Source organism: Choloepus didactylus, chromosome 1, assembly GCF_015220235.1.
Source record: "Choloepus didactylus isolate mChoDid1 chromosome 1, mChoDid1.pri, whole genome shotgun sequence".
Taxonomy (NCBI): Eukaryota; Metazoa; Chordata; class Mammalia; order Pilosa; family Megalonychidae; genus Choloepus; species Choloepus didactylus.
In genome coordinates, this window is record NC_051307.1 from 243,849,295 (window position 1) to 243,874,455 (window position 25,161).

At 40.5% G+C, this 25,161-nt stretch overlaps 1 protein-coding gene and 1 pseudogene across 1 annotated transcript in view; both read right to left on the reverse strand.

Moving 5' to 3' along the window:
• Nucleotides 1–25,161, reverse strand: part of C1H3orf20 (chromosome 1 C3orf20 homolog) — a 167,367-nt gene that overhangs the window by 37,698 nt on the left and 104,508 nt on the right. Inside the window, exons 11-13 of the mRNA XM_037826889.1 lie at nucleotides 2,814–3,117; nucleotides 1,614–1,721; nucleotides 379–521 (exon numbers count right to left, since the gene is read on the reverse strand). Of these exons, the coding sequence (XP_037682817.1) occupies nucleotides 379–521; nucleotides 1,614–1,721; nucleotides 2,814–3,117 (555 nt within the window). The remainder of the gene's footprint in view (nucleotides 1–378; nucleotides 522–1,613; nucleotides 1,722–2,813; nucleotides 3,118–25,161) is intronic.
• LOC119529321 lies at nucleotides 6,900–8,396 on the reverse strand (annotated as a pseudogene).

Consider the following 25,161-nt stretch of genomic DNA (forward strand, 5'->3'; position numbering starts at 1 on the left):
GCCAGGCCCCTTCCCTGCCCTGGACTGCACGCTCCTTGAACCAAGAGCTCTACCCTACCTCATTTCATCGAAGCTGGGCCTGGGAGGTGCCCACTAGTTCGGTATTGCTTGGTGAGCTCGGCGGCCTAGAGGCAGACTTAAACCAGCACCATGGGGCCTGCTCCATTCCTGCCCTGCCTACCTGCAAAGTCCCCTGGTAGCTTTCACCACATGCACAGCAGGCAAAGACCTTTCTGTTTCCCCATCTCTGACTCCTTCCCCACTTCGTTCCTCTTTAGTTTCCCACCCCTCCTCTGTGCCCCTCCCATAACCCGTCTTCTCTCTCTCATCCTCTCCCTCCCTGGACATGTCCCTGGTCCCATGTGTTTCCTGTTTTACCTAAATTTGTAGTTGTCCGGCAGGAAGTAGCCCATCTTGCAATCATGCCGAGCCCGGAAAATCTGTTTCAGTAGATTCTGCTTGCTGAAGCCGTATCCGTTCAAAACACAGCCCCCAAAAACGAGCCTGCCCCCAGCGAACATCTGTTGACAAACAGATAGGAAGGAAACGGGGGACAGGCCCTCAGCACATCAGCACATCAGCATTAAATAATAAAGCAGGTGACTTAGGGGGCTCAGAAGGACAGAGCCACAGGACTCTCAGAGCTTGTGCTTGAATCCAGGCCTCTGGGGTCTCGGGAAGGGGGTGGCGGTTGCTGATCTCGGCCCCTGCCCAGGTCCCCAAGTCAGAGGGTGACCCCACCATCCCAGCTACTGCCGCCCACTTGGCCAACCAGTTCAAATGCCACTTTACTCACAAGTCCTCCCAGACCCTGGGGCCACAGGGGTGTCCTCCCTGCTCCGAAGCCCCCATTCTACCCAACCACAGGGGTCTGGCCCTCTCTGCCTCTAGAACCGCTGATCCAAATGCTCGGCTTAGCTCTTCCCACCAGACAGGAGCACGCCCAAGGGCAGGGGTCTTGCCAGCACCTCTCCACACCCATATGTCAGTTTCCAAGATTAGACACCTGTCCCAAGATTTATGTGCAACGAAATTCACTGCAGTATTATTTGTTATGGCACACACAAAAAAGGAAATAACCTGAATGTCTGACAAAAGGAGTAGGGATAGAGAAATTACATGACAGACCATTGTGCAGCCGTTAAAAATCAGGTGTTACAAACTATTTAAAGGCATGGGGAAATGTTCATGACATCATTTAAATTAATTAACAAAGCAGGACCCCAAGCTATTTACAGAGAAAAAGACTGAGGAGCCAGACATAGTATGTCAGCTTGGGTGCCCAGGGCTTAGAATAGTGCCCGGGCCTCGTGGGTACCTAATAAAAGTGTTGAATGAACAAATGAGGGTGATATGATGGAGTGATTATTTTCTAAACTGTATTTTCCAACTTGTCTATACAAGTTTACATTAAGCTGTTTTTTAGTAAAGAGTTATTTACAAACATATGAAGATAACTGGACACTCTGGGTCAAGCAGCACCCCTCCCTCCAGCCTCTGGGGCTGGAGTGCCTCTGGATGAAGGGACTCCCCCTTCCCCTCTCCTCCCCATATCTGTGACCCCACAAGGGGAAAGGCTGCTGAGATGGGGGCAGGGCTGGGCCCCAGCTCACCAGAACCATGCCCTGCACCACAGCATGCTTCCTCACCAGCAGGGGTGGGACCTTCTGCAGGGGGCTGTCCAGGTCGTACCGCAGCAGGCGGTAGGGGTCACGCCAGCACTGCAAAGACAGAGACGCCGGGTGTGGTCTTGGGGAGGCCAAGAAGAGTCACTTGGACTATCGGGGTTGTAGCCAGACCAGGTTCACCCCCTCCCCAACTCCTGCTCAAGAGGCTGCTCAGCTCTGGTGTACACACCTCCCATGACAGGGAGCTCACTACCTTCAGAGGCAGCTGGATCCATTTCCGGCCCTCCAATGGTGAAGGTTGTCATTGAGATGACCCAACCCCCCACCATCACTTCCATGGCTGTGAGACATCCACTAGTTCAGCCCTCTATGGTCCACAGGATGTGACTGTTTGTTTCTGTCCTGGGATAACCCTTCTGAAATCTGGTGATGGGAATCATGTTCCTGGGTGTACTCGTTTTCAGGCTTAGGAGTTTCCTTTGCACAGGATACGGGATTCCTTTGCCTGCCAGCCCCATGCTTGCTGCCCCTCTGGGCACCTCCCAGTTCATGAGATCCAGTGCCAGGACTTGAATTGAACCCACACCCCAGATGTGATCTGGTCAATCCACCGTAAAACTGGTCTCTTTCACCTCCTGCATTCTGGATGCTACAGATCTGTTAATAAGGAAAATATTATGTTTTTCGGTTTTATTTGCCTTTTATTTCCAGGTGCCTCCAGCCACTTTACAGAGGCTTGTGACCTTTCCATTTTCAATATGAAAGCCAGCACTGCACTGGGTGTCCCAGCTCTCAGGGCAAGAGGGTGTCAGGGAGCATTTCTGCCAGAACTAAAGGAGCCCTAATGGTGGAGGCATAGGAGTCGCTGTGGTCGGCCACCACCTCCCAACAAGCCTTTCCTTGGCGCTCCTCAAGTCCCCTGCCCAGCCCTCCACCTGCTTCTGCCGCCGTAGACCAGGTCTGACCCCTTCCATGCTGCTCATGGCCGGTGGACCACCCAGGAGGGGAAAGTGAAGAGAGGGGTGGAACTGTCCAGACAGAAGCAAATAGAAGGAAGACCATGTGCAAAGAGTCCAAGTGAAAAGGAACTGAAAGCAGGCTGATGTGCTGAGTCGGACCAGCAAATGCTACACCGATCCTAGCACGGCAGGGATCTTCCACCCCGGGGCTGGGCCCAAGACCAACCTGGATGCAAGGCGAGGAGCGGCCCTGTTGCCGATGACTATGGAGTGTGTCCAGCAGCCACTGGAGCTGGGCGGTGCCGGGCGGGTTCTGCAGAGAGATGATTCCGAACACCAGCACCTGGCTGGGGTAGCGGGGCGCGGCCAGGAAGCGCTCCAGCTCCACGTCTGACACCAGGGGTGCCTTCACCATGCACCTGCAGCCCCCACGGATGTCTTCCTTGCGAATGAGTTTCCGCAGCACCACCGGGCAGTCCCAGGGTGAGGCTGCCCACTTGGTGGGGCTGTGTGCCTCATGGCTCTTCACTCTGCAGTGGGGCGCACAGCAGGGCAGGGCACTCAGTGAGCAGGTCCCAGCCCCAGCACCCCACCCCCACCCCGTCCCCAGGCCCCGTCCCCACCCCAATCCCCAGCTCCTCTGGCTTCCTGCAGGGAGTCTGAGATGCAGGCAGGTTCCAATTTGGCCTCCACTATCCATGTGCAGCCCCGTCTCAGACTGATCACTTAAACTCCCTGGGTTATTTTCCCAGATGCAAAATAAGAACAAATTATCCCTTCCTCCACTTATTTAGTCAATAAAAACTTGGGAGTTGCCCTCAACTCCTTTCTTTCTCTCATACCCCACATCCCATTCCATCTGTCCACAAGCCTGTCCACACTACATTCAAAACAAACCTGGAATCCCACCATTCTTCTTGTCCTCCACCTCTACCAACATGGTCCTAGCACCATCATTTCTTTTTTTTTTAAATTGTGGTAACATATATATGACATAAAATTTGCCATTTAAACCATTTGAAGTATGCAATTTAGGGCATTAATTACTTTTACAATACTGTGCTACTACCACCACCTTCCATTACTAAAACTTTTTCATCACCCAAAACAGAAACTCTTTACTCAATAAGCAATAACTCTCCAATCCCATCCCCTCAGCTTCTAGGAACTTCCAATCTTTTTTCTGTCACTGTGAATGTACTTATTCAAGATATTTCATATAAGTGGAATCATAAAATATTTGTTTTCTTGTGCCTGGCTTATTCCACTTAGCATCATGTCTTTGAGGTTCATCCATGTTGCAGCATGTAACAGAACTTCATTCCTTTTCAGGACTGAATGATATTCCATTGTATGGAGATGCCACATTTTGATTAGCCGTCATGTGTGATAGACACCTGCTCCATTGTTTCTGGCCTGGATGCCCACAATTTCCTCCTAGGGGTCTCCCTGCTTTCTCCCATAACCCCTCTTCAGTAAATTCCTCACGCAGTAGACAGAGGGATCCTGTTAGTACCTAAGTCAGGTCCTCCCTTTCCTCTTGGAAAATCCCCAGTTGCTTTCTATCTTTTACAGCATAAAAACCAAAGCCCCTGCAGTGCCCTTCAAGGCTGTACAGGACCTGGCCCCCTCTCCTCACCCCCTCACCCCTTGTATTCTTCTCCAATCATTCTCACCTTTGTTCCTTGCGTTCCAGCCACACTGGCCTCTGCGTATCTACCAACTTCAGGGCCTTTGCTTTTACTCTTCCTTCCCCCTGGATGGCCACACAGTTTACTCTCTGTCCTCCGGGAGGTCTTTTTTCAAATGCCTCCTTCTCAGTGAGGCCTTCTCCACCCCCAACACTCCTTCCCCGCCCTGCTTTATTTTTCCACATAGCATTGCTCGCTATCTCATTTACTGAGCACCTACTACTTACAAGACACTGCACTGAGCTGTTGTGAGGGTTGTGAGGGATGTTGTATTCAGATAGTGATAAAAGCACTGTCTAAATATAAAGTGCTACTGTGGTTCTATTTTAATCTACTACCTTACATAGTGTTTAGCTTTTTACAGCATCCACAGCCCTTGTAATACACATTGACTTGGTTAATTCTGCCAACAGCCCTGTGGAATAGGTTGGGCAGAAACTACTACTGTCATTTGGCAAATCAGAAATTAGAAGGCTCCCACCAGGTAAATGGGGTGCTCAAGTTCATACAGAAATTTGAGTGGCAAGGGCTAGGATTAGAAACCAGGTTGTCCTAAAACAAGAGCAATGAAAGTAATTGACTACTCAGAATTTTTCTGGGGCTCTTTAATACTAACAAATACTTGCTGAATAAACGTGTTAAGAGTGTCTCATGTTCAAGAACCTGCACATCTGAGGTTCGGGGGGAAGGTCCATCTAGTCATCACAACTTATACCAGCATGAATTCAAAATGTACCAAGGATTTAAATGTGAGAAAATTTAGCCATAAAGGTTTTAGTAGAAAATACGTGGATTATTTTATAATCTTGGAGCAGGGAAGGCCTTTTGTAACTATGACTCAAGAGTCCAGCAGTCATAGTAGAAAAGGATTCATAAATTCAACTGAACAGAAGAAAAAAATAAACAACCCCACAGGGCAAAACCACAAGCAAAGACAAAAGGCAAATGACAAACTGGGAAACATACCTGAAACTCCTATTACAGACAAGTGGCTAATTTCCCTATGATACAAAGAACTAGAAATTAATTAGAAAAAATTAATAACCCAATAAAATATGGGCAGAGGAAATGAACAAATAACAGAAAAGGATATAAAGATGGTTTCTAAAACTATAAAAAGATGCTCAACATCCCTTATAATACATATAAATTGAAACAACACCAAGGTGCCATTTTTTACTTATCAGGTTGACATAAATCCAAGAGCCTTCATAACACATTCTGCTGATGAGAAGGTAAACTGGTATAACCCTCATGGAGATTAATTTGACATTATCTTAAACAATTTTTTTTCTTGATAAAACCCGAAAATTTATTGCAAACAAGGTACCTTTCAGTAGCTCTGATTAAAACCAATCAGCTAGAGATACCATTATTCAGGAAAGCAACATGTACAAAAGTCTCAGGAAAGGGAAAATAAAACAATTTGAAACAACTTGAACAGGATTGGATTACTAAAATGGTCACTTAGCAAAACAATATAAAACACAACAATGAGCCATACATGAGAAAACTATGTACCCATAAGCCCGGGCATAGGGTGCTCTCAGTTCTCATATTCTTGGAATGCATCCCATGATTCTTTGGGAAGGAGAGGTTGGCTGGAGCAGGAAACCCCACTGCTGACTGCTGTATAACTAGTCCATGCTCAGAGCACAGGTGAAATACAGGGAAAGAGGGCACCAGACAAGTTACACCTATTCCCCCAATAAGCCCCAGAAAAGAGCTGTTCTCTCTGGTGTCAAGGACCACTGGACCAAGGATAGTTTAGAAATACTCTGCAGCTAGTCACATAAAAACTTTAGACTAATTAAGCCCTGAAATTCCCTGATGCAAATTCCCACTAACTACCGAGGTAGAGGAGCAAAACATAGAAGCTGTCTCCAAACCAATTTGTGGGATTTGGTAAACAGGGATAAAAACAAAACATCATCCCACAGGTCAACTTTAAAAGAACTACTGGGAATGGCAGGTGAAAAGATTCCATAGCACATTTAGTATCCCATATAGAAAGAAAAAGAGGGGAGGGGTGTGGGAAGAGGACGGTGCGCTACTGTGGTCACTGCTGTGATACTTTCTCTTCTGCCCTGGCCTGATTTGTGCAGCTCCTCCCAGCTGCCCTCTCTTGACCCACAGCTCTCACTTCTCCAAGCCTAAGCCTCCCAGCCTCAAGCATGCAAGAAGCGCTAGGTGTAAAGGGTTCTCCGATGAGGGTGAGTAGGCAGTCCTCCCTAGAACATGCAGTTCTTCTACACCACCTCATCTGGAAGGTGCGGGACAAAGAGGATGATGAGTTACAGGAGGCAGAAGGCAGCTCTGAGAGCAGGAAGGAGAATTTGGCTGAGAGAATGACAGGAAGTTATAACAGGCAGTGTCTAGGGTCGCCTGGGTTGGGAGATATGAAGCTAGAAGCAGTAGCAAAGCTTTAACTGATGGGATGAACTGGTGTGCCTCCCCTTCCCCCCTTTCTGAATTTCCCAAGAAGAATCCTGAGAACACTGCTCCCTGCTGTTGAACTTCACACTCAAACAAATAAGCCGAAAGGGAGTAAGTCTCTTCAGGGTCCAAGAAGTATCCATTGAAAGTCCACCCTGCCAGTTTGGCTTCTTGGAATAGTAGCCTCATTTGTGAGTCTGTAAGCTGCTGCAGATCTGGGCAAGATGGCTGAGAGCTTCTTAGTATTTCCCAAGGCCTCTGGATCCAGCTGTGTGATATTGATTCTCTGCAAGTCACTGACCAATAATCGCACACTCTCTCCACCTCCCACTGGCACAGTAAGGAAAATCTCTTTGCTGTTGGCGAGGGGGCTGCCATTCATTAAAATATTGTAAATCCACTCTCTGGCTGCTGGCGTGTGCAGACCTGGGGTCTTGAAGACCCTTGAATCAAACCTGGGTGTCAGGCCTGGAGTTGGTTTTACCATTGTGCTGGTTTGAATGTATTATGTCCCCCCAAAAGCCATTATCTTTGATGTAATCTTGTGTGGGCAGATGTATCAGTGTTGATTAGATTGTAATTCTTTGAGTGTTTCCATAGAGATGCAACCCACCCAACTGTGGGTGACGACTCTAATTGGTAAATTTCCATGGAGGTGTTGCCCCACCCTTTCAGGGTGGGTCTGAATCAAATTACCGGAGCACTATATAAGCTCAGACAGAAGGAGCAAGCTTGCTACAGCCATGAGGGACACTTTGAAGAATGCACTGGAACTGAGAGGAGCTTCAGCTTACATAGACATTTTGAAGACAGCCATTGATAGCAGACTTTTACTCTGGAGAAGCTAAGAGAGGACAAATGCCCCAAGAGCAACTAAGAGTGACATTTTTGAGGAATTGCAGCTTAGAGAGGAATGTCCTGGGAGAAAGCCATTTTGAACCCAGAACTTTCGAGCCGACGCCAGCCAGGTGACTTCCCAGCTAACAGAAGTTTTCCGGACACCACTGGCCATCCTCCAGCAAAGGTACCCGATTGCTGATGTGTTACGTTGGATGCTTTATGGCCTTAAGACTGTAACTGTGTAACCAAATAAACCCCCTTTTATAAAAGCCAGTCCATCTCGGATGTTTTACATTCTGGCAGCATTAGCAAATTGGAACAACCACAGACAACTCCAGTAGGCCCACAGCTGGGGTAATAAGTGTTCCAGCGGCTTGACCTTTTGTTTTTGCCTTTTCCTGGTATGGACTGGGTTCTCTTCTTGGTTGGAGGACACCTTTTGACTCTTGCAGTCTGAAGATTCTTATTCTTAATTTCTTCTTCTTCCACTATCATTTCATCCACTTGTATTGCTTTTCGTGTTTTGGCGGATTTCATGGGTGTCAGACAAGCTTCTGCAGTTAGTTTGTTTATTTCGGTGTTATCTAGGTCAGAGGCCTGCTTGTTTCCTCCGACGGTGAAGCAGTCCAGCCAGTTCATCTTGCGCAGCACCTTGGGGAGCCGCAGAATCTCGATGTTGTGTGGGTTAATCCACCTCCTTGAGGAGATTCTGCCCATCTGACTGAATTTACTTGGATTGGATTGCACTTTGCGGTGCAAGTCCTTGAGAACGGAGGCGTACTTCTGGCTCTGCAAAAGTTGATCTTGGTTGTCCAACTGCCGTCTTTCCTAGCCGGAGCCATGGCGTTTTGGCGGAGGCTGTGGGTCCCAAAACGGGCAGAGATAAACCTGGCTGCTCCGGCTGAGAGAGAATGGCTCTGCAGCGAACTGGACATACTTGTTTTTAAATTTTAAATCATATGACCCTAGACCCAGAAATTCTGTCTTTTAAGTATTTATTTACAGACATATTTGAATAAATATGAAATGATGAATGAAGACAGTTACTGCCTTCAGCATTGCTTTTAATAGGAATGGGGGTTGCGTAAATCAGTCATGGAACGTTTATACCATGGAATATTATGCAGCAAAAAGGGACAAAAAAGAGGAAACTCTTCATTGGATAATCCTGAAGATATACTGGTAAATGAGAAAAGCAAGGCAGAGCAAGGTTTAAATGAGTGTTTTTAAGCAAAAAGGGGGAAGAAATGAAGTCTATCTGCATAGGTATAAAGGAGCTCTGGATGGGGTTTGCCAATGGGGGCATCAGTAGGAGAACAGAGGAAGGGGAAGTTGGGTATTTATTTCTCTGGTTCCCTTCTGCGGGGTCCTCTCTGCCACAGGCCAAGGCTCCTCCACTGAGCTGTCTCTATCCAGGTTCTAGGAACTGGTCTCTCCCCTTTCCCCCTTCAGGCTAAGGGGCACTAACAGGACCTCTTTGTTACTGGCTCCGAGGAACTGAGCTATCCCTTGTGGTTTCCCCTAATCTTGCCCACAGCTTTGTAAGTAGTGTTTTTATCCAAATCTCCCTAAGTTATCCACTGTGGGTGTGCCATCTGTTTCCTGCCAGAAACTCAACCATTAACAGTTGCAACATCTAAAAATTGGAAGATTGCACATAGAAATTCAGATTTCTTTACCAGTCAGCAGGACTAAAGCCAGTGAGCCTGCATTCCTAAAGGGCAAAAAGTACCTGGGTCCTGCAGATGAATTTGTTCACTTCATCCTCACATGCGAAATTCAGCCTGGCTTTTGGCACCCTCATTCCCCTTCCCACTCTAACCTGACTTTACTCTCCTCTTTGGTTCATCCCATGCACTTGGAATAAACCCCCTACCTTCTCCCTGCCAGCTCAGGTGTCTGCGAGACTGAAGCCTGGGACCTAAGGGCTTATGCCTAGCAGCCCCTCCCCACAGCTCCTGTCCAGACTTGGGCTGTCTTTCCAGAAAGGAACCTGCCTCTCCCGCCCAGCACTTTGCTGTTTGGCATCTTCTCTACAGCTCCTGGGACTGGAAGAAAGATTACTGAAGGAAGTTTTTGCGGGTTCTGGTCACCCTTGCTCACTGTTACGTCATGGGGAGAGGCTGCTGTCTTCCAGGGCTCCTTATGAACCTTTCCCTTTTCCCTTTGCTGCCCTGCTGTCCACTGCCTAAGGCAAACATAATCAAAGCATATGGTTAAAGCACCCTGGTGTAGTAGACAAACAGATTTATCAGTTCCCTCTTTATCTCCCACAATTTTCCTGAGGGTATCTGGAAACACATAAGCAACTACTCCATTTATTTGCCATTATAGTTTAAATAGCACTTTTGCACATTTCATAAATAATCTTAGCTCTTCATGGGACCGTGGGAGAGCACACGGGGGCAAGGAGACAGAGCTGGAATTATTATGCCCATTTGACAGATGAGGAAATTGAGGTTTTAGGAGGTTGAATGACTTTGTCAGGAAAGCCTGCTACTAAAAGCAGTGTGAACTCCTTCAATTCCCTTTACCTTCTCAGAGTTTTAGGACTGAGTTCTATGAAGTTAGGAGACTGATTTCTAGGATCAGAGGATAAAAAGACTCAGAGGCCCACTGAACAGCCCTGTGACAATTCATAACAATGGACCTGAATGGGAATTGGGGTCTCTCCATCTGGGCCAGGGCCTGAGCCACACTAGTACCCAGTATACACCAACAGGGGTACGTTTGTAATTTGCACACTTTATTTCTACTCAACTGCTCCCAAACCTACTTCTCCTTGCTCTTCTCCATCTGAATTAATGACATCACTTTTCAGTTACTTATACACAAAACCTAAAAGTCATCCATGATACTTCTCTTTCCCCTATCCCATATCTAACAGTGAGTCAGTGCTGTTAGCTCTATTTCCAACACTGATTTCAAATCTGTCCAATTCTCTCCTTCTCCCTGCTACTATACTAGATAGCACATCATCAGTGTCACCCAGATGACTAAGATAGTCTTTAACCACTTTGAGTCCTCTCTTACCACCTTACAATCATTTTCTCACAGAGCCATCAAAGATGTTTCACTTTTGACAATGGCTGACTAGGGTATTTTAGACCAACCTTCATTCTAAGAAAAACTAGAAAAATTCAACAAAATATTTTTTATAAAATTTGTTTAAAGGCATTGGAGAGCTCACAAGTAAGTGAAAAATTTCAGGGTCAGGATCTGGAAAAGGAGAGAAACCAAGAAAGGTGAGCCTGTCACTTAGGACTGCTTTATCCCTCAAGGAATTGCTGATGCTGAAAGTGAACCCTGGGGATGACAGTCTGAGAAGCTGAACAGAGCTCCTGACAGGTTCACAGGCTGAAGGGAGAAAAATAGATGTTCAGGGCCCACCAAGGAAGAAAGTCCTTGTAAACAGCTCCCGCTTTTGGCTGAGGACTAAAAGAACTATATCTTTGGAGTAAAGGTGAAATAAAATAGAAATACACAAACTGTCACAAAGATTGAAGCACATCTTTAATCCCTGTTTGGATGTGGGTGATCTGCTCCCTGCTTAGTTGACTGTTGAAAGCAAAGGCAAATCCTCTCTGAAGGAACATTATTTTATCCAGAGGCTCAAATTATTTCTATAATTTTTCATGTACAATATCTGGCACACACACCCACCCACACACAAAATTAGGTATAAAAAGGGAAGAACTGAATAAAAAGTGTAAGAAACAGACCTACAGGGGAGATATGTGTGTGCGTGCACACACACATGCACATACACACAGAGGAATTATCTGACATGGACTTTAAAGTAACTATGATTACTGTGTACCAGAAAATAGGAAACAAGATGGAGAATTTCAGGAGAGAATTAGAATATAAAAGAATCAAATGGAAATTTGGGAACTGAAAAACAGAATAAATCATGGACTCAAGAGACAAATTTTAACAGCAGATTAGACACAGTTAAAGAGCATATTAGTAAACAGGATTACAGGTCAGTAGGAAATACCCAGAGTGAAGTACATGGGGGATGGTGGTGGAAAATATTGATTAGAGAGCAGGAGATATATGGAACTCAGTGAAAAGGTCTAATATGAATGTACTTGGATTCCTAGTTTGGAGCAGAGGAAGAAGAGAGAGAGGGAGAGACAGAAAGAGAGAAGGAGGGAAGGAGGCAATATTTAATGAAATAATGGCTTAGAATTTTCCAAAACTGATGGAAGCCGGAGACTCAAGAATTTCTGTAAATGGGATAAATACAATGAAACATCTAGACTCATCATAGAAAAGCCACTAAAAAATGAACATGGAGAAAACAAACAAACAAACCAGAATTCAGAGGAAAAAAGACACACTGCCTTCAAAGGAGCAACAGTAAGACTGAACTCACTTCTTAACAGATAGGAAAGAAGCCAGAATACCACTGAAAGACATCTTCAGGTATTAAAAGAAATTTGCCAATCATAGAAAATATCTTCCCAAAATGAAGGTAAAATAGAGACATATTTGGGCAGCAAAAAAAGGCACCAGAAGATATACTAAAGGAAATTCTAATGACAGTTTTTGAGGCAGAAGGAAAATGATCCCAAATGGAAACAGAGGTGCAATAAAGAATAAAGAGCAGTGAAAAGGGTAAATGTGTAGGCAAAAATAATTGTAAACTGACTGTATAAAAATATTCAAAATAATGTCTTATGGGGTGATTTACTATATATATATATATATATATATATGCAAATAAGACAGAGAGAGAGAGAATTTAATGCATGACATCAATAGTACCAAAGGAGGGAGGTGGGATAAATGGATAAATTCTATGATCATTGCATTGTCTGGGAAGTGGTTAAAGTATTAAGTTATATAGACTTTAATAAACCAAGGATGCATTTTATAATCTCTGAATTAAACACTAAAGGAATAGTAAAATACTTTATAACTAAATAAAAGTGGGAGAAAGTTAGAAAATATATATTTAACTTTGATTAACCCAAAAGTAGGCAAGATAAGAGAGAATAAGGAACAAAGAACAAGTATGCCAAATAGAAAACAAATAGCAAGGTAGAAAATTAAAACCCTACTATTTCAGTAGTTATACTAAATATAAACACTCTAATTAAAAGACAAAGATTGATAGATTGGATAAAAAACAAAACTCCAGATATGTTTCTACAAGAGATGCATCTTAAAATAAGGATACAGAAAGGCTGAAATTTTAAAAAAAGGAAAAATGAAAAAAACAAAAAGAAAGCTAATGCAGTTATTCTAATATTAAACACAATAGACTGATGGACAAGAAGTATTTCTAGAGGTAAAGATGGGGATTTCTTAATGATAAAATGGATAATCCACAGGAAGATATAACAATCCTAAGTTTGTACTTGCCTAATAACATAGTCTCAAGATATCCAAAGCAAAACTGACAGAACTAAAAGGAGAAATAGATAACTTCAGAACCATAGTGGGAAATATTAATACATTTTTATTGGTAAACTATACAAGTAAAATAAATTAGTTAGGTATATAGAAAATTTGAACAATGTGATTAACAAATTTGACCTAACATTTATAAAGCACTGTCCCGGCCGGCGGGACGTTCAACGGAAGCTCCAAATCCTGTGAGGGAGGAATGGTATGGGACAAGAGACACGAGGAATGACAGCAAGACAGGTTTCTGATCAAGCTGCAAAACTTTATTGAAGAGGCAGGGTATATATACCCTAAGGTAGAGGGAGTGGCTAGTACGAACGGGTGGCGGCCTAGGATTGGCTGCTGCTGTTGCTAGGGCGGATGGCAGATGTAAGGCTAGCACAGGATTGGTAGATGCTGTTGCCGGGTAGAAGGCAGGTAGTAAAGCTAGCACCCTAGATGTGAATCTTAGGCGCAAACGGCTATCACTTCCACAGAAGGCTGAGGGCAACTTAAACTGTTGTTACATTAGCCCCAGCTGTTATGTTGCATATCTCCAGCATCGCTGAGGGTGGATTTTATACATGCTACCTTAATCGTCCCCAACAAAGCACTAGATCAAATGACTGTAGACTATGCATTCATTTCAAATGCACATGAAATATTTACCACTTGCTGGGCCATAAAGCAAGTCTAAAAAATTTTAGAGGATTGAAATCATACAGTTTTTTTTCTGACCACAGCACAATTAAACATTAGAAAGAAAGAAAGAAAAAAAAAGGTCACTAGAAAAATCCCCAAGAAGTATTATTTACACACTTATAAACAATTGATGAGACAAGAAATAAATCACAATGGAAATTGTAAACTATTTTTAAGTTAAAAAAATGAAAATACAGCATATCAAAACTTGTGGAATGCAACAGAAGCTGGGCTTAGAGTGAAGTTTATAGCATTATATGCACATATGCCAAAAGAATTTCAAAAATCATTATCTAAGCATCCATCTCAAAACGTCAGAAAAAGAGCATATTAAACCCAAAGAAAGTAAACAGAAGGAAATAATAAAGAGCATAGATTAAAGAAATAAAAATTATATGAGATTCAAAGGTTGAAATTTGGTTCCTTGAAAGTGCTAATCAATTGATAAATCCTGGAAAGACTGATTAAGGAAAAAAGGCACAAATAACTAATACCAGTAATATAAAAGAGAGGCATTGCTAAAGTTCCTATAGTCATTTAAACTATCATAAAACGGAATTTGAAAACTTTTATTTCAACATCTTTAAACATTTAGATGAAATGGATAAATTCCTAGAAAAACCAAATTAACAAAATGTACACAAAAGGAATAGAAAATTTGAGGAGTCCTAAACCTATTAAAAATAAAAAGTTTAATTAATAATTTCTATTGAAAGAAAATTCCAGGCAGAGAAGGCTTCACTGGTAAACTCTATCAAATATTTAAGGAAGAAATAACCCAAAATTAAAGAACTTTTTAGTTAAAAAAGAAGAAATACTTTCCAGCTTGTTTTAAGAGGGCAGCCTGACAAGAGTATGATAAGAAAGGAAAAATTTTGAACAGTCTTTTTCATAAACACAGATGCAGAACTCTTAGATAAAATATTGGCAAACTAAATCCACAATACATAAAAAAGGAAACATAAAAAGGAAATCCACATCCAGTTGGATTTATGTTGGGGATGTAAGATTGTTTGACTATTTTAAATTTAATCAATATAATTTATGACAATAATAGAACAGAAAAAAAACATGCTCATCTCAATAGATGCAGAAAAAAATATTTGATAAAATTTAATATCTGTTCATGACATAAACTATTAGCAAACTGGGAATAGAAGAAAACTTCCTTAGTCTGATAAAGGGTCTGTTTTAGTTTCCTAACTGCTAAAACAAATACTGTATAATGCATTGGCTTAACAACAGGAATTTATTGGCTCATGGTTTCAGAAGCTAGAAGGCTTGTTTCCTCTTGGGGTTGTTATCTTGTAGCCAGCCGGGCTTTCTTGGCTCTTCCGTCATATGGTGATGCACATGGCTGCATCTTCTTCTTTCTCTTCCAGCTTCTGACTGCTCCCCATGGACTCTCTTTCTGTGTCTAATTTCCTTTGCTTGGAAGGACTTCAGCCATATTGGATTGAGGCACACCCTAATTCAGTTTGGGCATGCCTTAACTAATAGCATCTTAAAAGATCCTATTTACAAATGGGTTCACACCCACAGGACCAGGGTTGGGATCTGAGCATGCCTTTGTGGGAGACATGATTCAATCCCCAACAGAGTGTCTATAAAAAGAAAATCTATAGCAAATATCATATATAATAGTAAAATACCAAACAATCTTCCTCTAAGATCAGAATGACACGAGAATGCCTATTATTACCACTTCTATTCAACATTATATTAAAGGGCCTAACCAGTGAAATTAGACAAGAAAAGATATAAAAGTATAATATTTGGAAAGAAGAAATTAATATTGCAGAGATCAAGTCTGTGTACATAGAAAAACCAAAAGTATCTACTGATAAATTATTAATAAGTCAATTGAGCAAGATCATAATAAAAAGACAACATATAGAAATCAATTGTGCCCTCCAGTTCCGATTAACTTGAAGTAAGCACACTACACTTATCTCTTCCAATGACTACAACTAAAAACTCGGGACAGAATATTTTTTAAAAAGAATTCTACGTGATAACTTGGTAAAATATACAATAGCAATAGGAAGAGGGGTGTGTGGAGAGTCAAAACTTAAAGAATGACCAGTATGGTTGTGGTGAATGTCCTAGCTTTGGGTTTTTGCTTTTGTTTTTGTTTTCCTTCCTATATCTCTCAGCTTGAAACTGAGGGTGAACTAAAGTGGAGAGTTGAGTACTGGAAATGGGAACTTGGAGAAAAAAATATCTTCTAGGTAAAGAACTGAGAAAAGAGGCCCCTGTAATCCTGGAAGTGTGGGGGGAATTCTCATTTTATTTCCTCTTTTATTCTCTCCCGGCTGACCTGAGGTCAGTAGTAAGATTGCACTGCCAGGGCAGTGGCAGCAATGACGTGGGCATTTAAAAACCCTGAGAAAAAACCTATCTCTCCGGATGTAGGAACTGAGTAAAGGGGCCTTGATGTGCAAAGAGTGTGAGTGGAATCAGTGGTATTTCAAAATCTTTTTTCTCTTATCATTACATTCTTAGGGTGGGCCTGTTCATGGAGAACTGTATGAGAGGGCCAATAGCTACAACTTTGAGAAACCTTGCCTTTTCACCCAGAAGACCAAAAATTGGGAAATCCTGCAGAGGAGAGAGTGGGAGGAGGGGATGCCCGAATTCCATGGGTGAGCTGACTCATAAGTCCTGGGCTCATACTCAAGTTGTGAATGCATAGAACATCCCCACAAAAGCGTAGCAAAAGCTTTTGAGAACTGTATCATCATATAAATCAAGTCCCAGACTAACCCCTGAATTGCACCTCTGAGGGTCAAACCTAAACAGCATCGTAAAGGCATTGAATATTGAATTAAAATTGGAACCACTGCCCACAGAAGGTGAGGCAGAACTTGCACTCTGAACCTAACCCGCTTAATGTCTACTGAAACAAATCAACAAATTAAAAAATTGACATTCTCCAGATGATTTTAAAAGGACCTAGGGTCTGACAACATAGTATATAAAATGTTCAGGATATAATCAAAGGTTACTTGACATACCAAAGACCAGGAAAATCTATCCAAGTGAAAGGACAGATACCGATACTGAGATGTCCCAGGTGCTGGAGTTTTCAAAGACATCAAAGCAGCTATTATAACTGTCTTCCATGAAATGAATAGGGAGAGAGAAGCTCTTAGCCAAGAAATAGAAAATATAAAAAATAATTAAAAACTAAATGAAAAATAGGGTGGGAGGGGGGTGTTTTGGGTGTTCTTTACTTTTATTTTTTATTCTTATTTTCACTTTTTCCGGTACAAGGAAAATGCTCAAAAAATAGATTGGGGTGATGACTGCACAACTATATGATGGTACTGTGAACAACTGATTGTACACCATGGATGACTGTATGGTATGTGACTATATCTCAATAAAATTGAATAAAAAATAATTAAATGGAAGTTTTGGAGCTAAGGAATACAGTATTTGAAATTTAAAAAAATTCATTGGATAGGCTCAATAGCAGAATGGAGAGGAAAGAGGAGTCAGTGAACCTGAAGATCGAGCAATAGAAATGATCCAATCTGAAAAGCAGAGAGAAAAAAAGATCCGAAAAAATGAACCAAGTCTCAGTGACTTGTGAGACAATATCAAAAGGTCTAACATTTTTGTCATTGGAGTCCCTGGAGGAGAGAAGAAAGAGATCGGTGCATGTGGCTGATTAAATTATATACCCCAACAAACACATTCTTAATCCGTGATCCTGTAGGTGTGAATCATTATAAATAGGACCTTTTAAACATGGTACTTTTAGTTAAGCTGTGGCCATCTGGCTCAGGGTGTGTCTTAATCCGTACTACTGGAGGCCTTATAAGGAGAAGAAACCAGAAGCCAAAGTCAGAAAAGGCCACAAGGAGAAACAGGAAGTCAGTGGGAACTAGAAGAGCAGATACAAAGGAGAGAAATTGCCATGTGAAGGGGGCGAGGATAAAAACTAAGGAACCCCAAGGATTGCTGGCAGCCAGCACCAGGGCACTACAGACTCCAGGAGAAAGCAACTCTTGCCTATATCTTGATATTGGTCTTTTCCTAGACTCAAAGGCATGAGCCAGTAAATTCCTGCTGTTAAGCCAAAACTAGTTTGTGGAATTTGTGATAGTAACTCTGGCAAATTAAGAGAGTGAAGAAAAAAAATTTAAAGAAATTCTGGCTGAAAACTTCTCAAACTTTGATGAAAGACAGGAATTTACAGATTCAAGAAGCACACAGACTCCACAAAACTAAAAGATAAAATGAAACTACATCCAGAAATGTCAAAGTCAAGCTGCTAAAAGTCAAAAATAAAGAATCTTGAAAGTGGGCAGAAAAAAATGACACATTACACACACAGCAATGAAGGGGAATGATTCCAGGGGAAAACTTGGAACTTCAGGAATGTGGGAAGAGCAACAGAAATGGTAAATATCTGGGTAAACATAATACACTGCAAGTTTTTAAAAAAGTTCTTTAAAATAGGTATGATAAATATGCAAAATTAGAACATTATTGAGGAGTTTCAAAAAATATGTATGAAATACACATGACAACTATAATACAAAGGAGAGGAGAGAAAGGAGACTTACATAGTTGTAATGTTTCTACATTGCCCTTGAAGTGATAAAACATTAAACCTAATTAGACAGTGAAAGGCAAAGTGTGTATATTGTAAATCCTACAGCAAACATTAAAAAAAAATTAAAAATCAAAGAGATATAGCTAAAAAGTCAACAGATACATTATAATGGAATACTAAAAAAGTCAAATAATCAAGAAACCAGGAAAGGAGGAAGAGAAAAGAAACTAAAAAGGAGAGGAGATAAACAGGAAAATAATTAAATGGTAGACTTAAATCCCACCATTTCAATAATTATGTTAAATATAAATGGTCAAAATGTATCACGTATCAATTAAAAGACAGTTTCAGACTAGATAAAAATACAAGACTTAGCTATATGCTGTTATAAGAAACTCACTTTAAATAAAATTATATACACAGACTAAAAAGGATGGGAAAATTACACCTTGCAAACACTGATCAAAAGTAAGCTAGATTGAATTTATTATCAGGCAAAGTAGACTTCAGAACAAGAAAAATAACCAGGTTATCAGGGCTGCCATAATAAATGACCACAAATTGGGTGGCTTAAAACAACAGGAATTGCTTCTCCTACTATTACTATTCTGGAGGCCAGAAGTCCAAAAAAAAAAAAAAAAAAAAAAAAAAGGTGTTGTATCAACAAAAATCCAGTCTCTGCCTCTGTCTTCATATAAACTGCCGTCCTTCGGTATTTGTTTCTCTCTGTCTAAATTTCCTCTCTTCTCATAAGGACACCAGTCATGTTGGGTAAGGGCCCGTGCTAACCAAGTATGACCACATCTTAACTAACTACATCTGCAAAAACCCTATTTCCAAATAAGGTCAGATTTGCAGGTACCAAGGGTTAGGACTTAGACATGTCTTTTTGGGGGGACACAATTTAATTGACGACACCAGGTGTTATAAAGAGCGGCATTATGTAATGATAAAAAAGTCAATTCACCAATAAGACATACTAATCCTGAATGTTTCATGTCTAACAGCATAGCTCCAAAATGTAAGGAGGGAAATAAAGCACTTTAAGGAAAAATAGACAAATCCACAATCATACTTGTAGACATCAGCTGTTTTCTCAGTAATCAATAGAATAAGAAGACAGAAAACCAGCAAGGTATAGAAGATCTTAGTAACTCTATCAACCAACTTTATATCATCGGTATTTGTTGAAGACTCCACCCAATAAGAGTAGAATATACATTCTTTTCAAGTGCACACAACACTCACCAACATAGACAAGATTCTGGGGCCTTAACAAATTTAAAAGAACTGAAACCATATAAAATATGTTCTCAGACTGTGTCAGAAATGAACTACAAATCACTAACAGAAAGAGCTGGAAAATCCACAAATATTTATAAATTAAATAATACACTTTTAAATAATCTATAGGATAAAGATGAAATCACAAGGGAAACTAGAAAATATTTTGAACTAAATAAAAATGAAAATCCAACCTATCAAAATTTGTGGGAAGCTGATAAAACTGTGCTTAGAGGGAAATTTACCAAAGCAAATGCTTACACATTAGACAATACGGCCTCAAATCAATCATCTAAGCCTACACCTTAAGAAACTAGAGAAAGAGCAAATTAAACACAAAGCAAGCAGAAAAAAGAAAATAATAAAGAGCAGAAGTCAATGAAGTTGAAAACAGAAAAATAGAGAAAATCAATGAAATCAAAAGCTGATTCTTCAAAAAGATCAATCAAATTGATAAAACTCTAGCTAGACTGACCAAGAAAAAAGAGACAGAGAGAGAGAAGAACAAATTACGAATATCACAGATACAAGGGGATATATCCCTGAAGACCTACAGACATTGAAGGAATAAAAAGGGAATATGACAAACAACTTATGCAGATAAATTCAACAACTTAGATGAAATGGACCAACTCCTTTAAAAACACAAACTAATAAAAATCACTGAAAAAAAGATAACATGAATAGTACTTCATCTATGAAAGTAATTAAGTTTTTAATTAAAAGCTTCCCAACAAAAGAAACTCCAAGTGAGAACTTTCACTGGTGAATTCTACCTAACATTTAAGGAAAAAAATAATACCAGTTCCATACAACTTAGGAGAGAAGCGAATATCTCCCAACTCATTTTATTAAGTCAACATTATCCTGATACCAAAGCCAGATAAAAATATCACAAGGAAAGAAAACTGCAAATCAATAGCCCTTGTGAACATAGATGTGAAATTCCTTGACAAAATATCAGCAAATTGAATCCAGCATAACATAAAAAGAGTAATATGTTATGACCAGATAGGGTTTATCCTGGGAATGCAAAGCTGGTTCAGCTTTGAAAAACAATCATCGTAATTCACCATATTAGCAAAATAGAGAGTCCAGAAAGAGACTCACAAAAATACAGCCAACTGATTTTTTACAAAGATGCAAAGACCATTTAATGAAGAAAAGAATGTATTTAAAAAAAAATGCTGACGGGACAATTGTATATCCATGTGCAAAAAAATACATAACATACACACAAACCCCACATAATTTTAACCCATACTTTGTATCTTATACAAAAAACAAAACAAAACAAAACAAAACTCATCAAAATGGATCATAGACATAAATGTAAAACATAAAACTACAAGCTTTTTTAGAAGAAAACATAGGAGGAAATCTTTGTGATGTTGGGTTAGGCCAAGGTTTCTCAATCTTGGCGCTATTGACATTTTGGATGGGAAAATTCTTTGTTGTAGGGGGCTATATTGTGCATTGTAGGATGTTTAGCAGTATCATCCCACCCCTCCACCCCCCAAGTCTTGACAATCAAAGATGTTGCCAAACATTTCCAAATGTCCTCTAGGGGGCAAAATCATCCTTGGTTAAGCACCACTGTGTTAGACAAATTGTTTTTAGACATGATACCAAAATCATGACCCATTAAAAAAATTGATAAATTGAACTTCTTCATAAATACACACACACACACACATACACATACACACACTGCAAAATACACTGTTAAAGTATGAAAAATCAAGCCACAGAGTAGGAAAAATATTTACAAATAATATATATGAAAAAGGACTTGTATCCAGAATAAAGAACTCTCAAAACTCAACAATAATAAAACAAAGGACCAAATAATAAATGTGCAAAAGATGGAACAGACACTTCACCAAAGAAGATACTGAATGACAAATAAGCACATGAAAAGGTGTTCAAGGTCACAGTTATTAGGGAAATGCAAATTAAAATGACAATGAGATATCAACACATATCTGTTGGAATGGTCACAATTAATAAAAAGAAACCTGATAATACCAAGGACTGACAAAGATTTGGAGCAACTGGAACTCTCGTACATTGCTGGTGAGAATGTAAAATGGTACAGCCATTTGGAAAACAGTTTGGCAGTTTCATATAAAGTTAAACATACACTTATAAAACCCAGCAATCCCACTCTTGAATGTTAACCCAAGTGAAATGTCTTTCAGTAGATCAATGGATAAACAACTTTTTGACCATCCATACCATGGAGTATGAGCAGAAAAGAGTTAACGTAGAAGGCCTGAGGTTTACACAGAAGGGCTTGCTTACAACATTGGCCCTTGGCTGGCGTTTGGCTGTTTGACACTTGAATTATTCCTTACACTATGCCTAGATTGTACAAATAGTGTGATTTATGCTGAACCCCTGGTTGGTAATAAAAAGAAATGAACTACTGATATGTGCAACAACATGGATCAATCTTCCATGTAAAGAACCTCACATGCTAAGTGAAAGAATCTAGACTCAAAAGGCTACAGATATTAAAATTCCATTTATATGACATTCTGGAAAATGCAAAACTATAGTAACAGAGAACAGATCAGTGGTTGCCATAGGTTAAGGATGAGGGAAAGGTTTGACTACAGGTTAGCATGAGGGAATTTTTTTTGGGGGGTTGAGGTGATGGAACTGTTCTGTATATTGGCTGTTGTGGTAGTTACACAACTCTATGAATTTGTCATAACTCATGGAACTCTACACCAAAAAGAGTGACATTAACTGTAGGTATACTAAAAAATAAATTGAAAAATGAAATAAAATCAATTGCCCTTCTATAAACAAGCAACAAATTTAAAAAATACATTTAAAAATGTATAATTTATAATAGCACCAAAACCCATTACATATTCTTGAATAAATTTAACTTTGAAAGACATAAAAATACTTCTAGAGTTCTGGGAAGATGGCAGAATAGGAGAGGCAGAGCAAACTTCTCCTCTGTGGAAAAAAAAAAAAAACCTAAAGAAAAGGCAGAAAATGCCCAGGACAGCAGTTCCAGGATACGAGCAGACAGAAAAGGACCTCTACAATATATAGTGGGGACTTGGATGAAAAAGCAGAGAAACTACATATGAAAGGCTGGGGTCACTTTATCCAATTGAAACTGCCAGGCACTGTCAGTTTTGACCTGACCACTGAGCAGGGGAGGGAACAGTCTCCACTCCTATGCACCCATCTCAGCAATTAGCTGGGGAAATAATCCTTTTCAGCCCCACAGCTAGGAGCTCCTGTGAGACTTGGGAAACACGGGACCTGTATTGACTGCACACAGAAAACCTGGTGCATTTATTCTTCCACCATGGAAGGTGGTATGCATAGACAAGAGGTGGGGACAAGCAAGGGTGCCACACAGAAACACCAGGAGCCCTTATCCCATCCCAGAGGCTTTTGGGCATAGGCAGGCAGGGATGGGGGCACAGATGAGCTGGAGGGTGAGATTGCAGCCCCAAAGCCCAAAAGTGATCCACTTGGAGGCCCAGGAATCACCAGATCTGCTGTGCTATTAAGTGGACTCCCTGTCAAACTACACTGGTCCACCCCACCTCCATCCCCTGTGCACACGGAGAACGGAGAACGGCTGCGCTGATTGGATTTCCACCTGGTTTAGACCCCACCCAGAGTGCAGCTGCAGTTAGGGAAAAGCTGGCTTGAGGGTAAGAGGTGGCTCAAGAGCACCATCTACTGGGAAGACAGTGAAAGTACACTCCAGCAAGCTGTGGTTCTGCCAAATTCTAAATAAATGTTCAAATAATCCTACATTTCCCAAAATAACCTTATCAAGATAAACAAATGCCCTACAGTCAACAGAAAATCACAAAGCACATAAAGACCCAAGAAGATATATATGGCCAAGACAAATGACCAAATTAAAAAGCCAGAGAAGACACAGAACTCAGAGAAATTAATCAAAGAAGTACATACAAATCTCCAAAACAACTTCAAGGGGTTGGTTAAAGACATAAAGGACATCAAGAAGACTCTAGAAGCACATAAAGAAGAATTTGAAAGAGTAAATTTAAAAATAGCCAATCTTATGGAAATAAAAGATACTATAGATCAAATAAAAATATACTAGAGACACACAACAGCAGATTTGAAGAGGCAGAAGAAAGAATAATGAACTAGAGGACATAGAAATTGAATAAAAACACACAAAAGAACAAATGGTGAAAAAAAATTGAAATGGAGTTCAGGAAAATGATGGACAATATGAAATACACAAGTATAAGAATAATTGGTGTCCAAGAAGGAGAAGAGAAGAGTAAAGGGCTAGGAAGAGGATCTGTAGACATAGTTGGGGAAAATATCCCAACCCTCTTAAATGACATAAATATGAAAATCAAAGAATACCAACGAACTCCAAACAGAATAAATCCAAATAGACCCACTCCAAGACATATACTAATAAGACTGTCAAATGCTGAAGACAAGGAAAAAGTCCTGAAAGCAGCAAGAGAGAAGTGATTTACCACATACAAGGGAAACCACATAAGACTAAGTAGTGACTGCTCAGCAGGCACCATGGAAGCAAGAACGCAGTGGTGTGACATATTTAAGATTCTGATAGAGAGAAACTACCAGGCAAGAATACTTTATCCAGCAAAGCTCTCCTTCAAAAGTGAGGGAGACTTTAAAACTTTCACAGACAAATAAATGCTGAGAGAATTTGTTAACAAGAGACCTGCTCTGAAAGAAATATTAAGGGAATTCTACCGGCTGAGTAAAGAAGAAAAGAGAGGTTTGGAAAAGGGCACAGAACTGAAGAGTATTAGTAAGGGTAACTTAAGGAAAAAGGGGGGGGGGGGTGGATTTGACAAAATCCAAATATAAGATGACTGATTTAAGAACTGCCTACACAATAATAACTTTGAATGTGAATGGATTAAACTCCCCAATTAAAAGATCCAGACTGGTAGAATAGATTAAAAATTATGATCCATTGATAAGCTGTTCACAAGAGACTCATCTTAGACCCAGTAACACAAAGATATTGATAGTGAAAGGATAGAAAAAAACATTCCATGCAAGCTGCAGCCAAAAGAAAGCTGGAGTAGCTGTACTAACATCAGACAAAATAGACTTTAAATACAAAGATATCATAAGAGACAAAGAAGGACACTATATATTAATAAAAGGGACAATTCACCAAGAAAAAATAACAACCATAAATGTCTATGCACCCAGTCAAGGAGCTCCAAAGTAGATGAGACAAACACTGGCAAAACTGAAGGGAGCAATAGATGTTTCTACAATAATAGCGGGAGACTTCAATACACCACTCTCTTCTATAGATGTAACAGCTACACAGAGGACCAATAAGGAAATTGAGAACCTAAACAATGTCATAAATGAATTAGACTTAACAGACATATATAGACTGTTAAATCCCAAATTACCAGGATATACATTCTCTAGTGCTCATGAAATGTTTTCTAGGATAGATCATATGCTGGAGCACAAAACAAGCCTCAATAAATTTTAAAAGACTGAAATTATTCAAACACATTCTCTGACCATAATGGAATGCAACTAGAAATCAATAAGCACCAGAGAACCAGAACTTTCACAAATATGTGGAGGTTAAACCACACACTCCTAAACAATCAGTGAGTCAAAGAAGA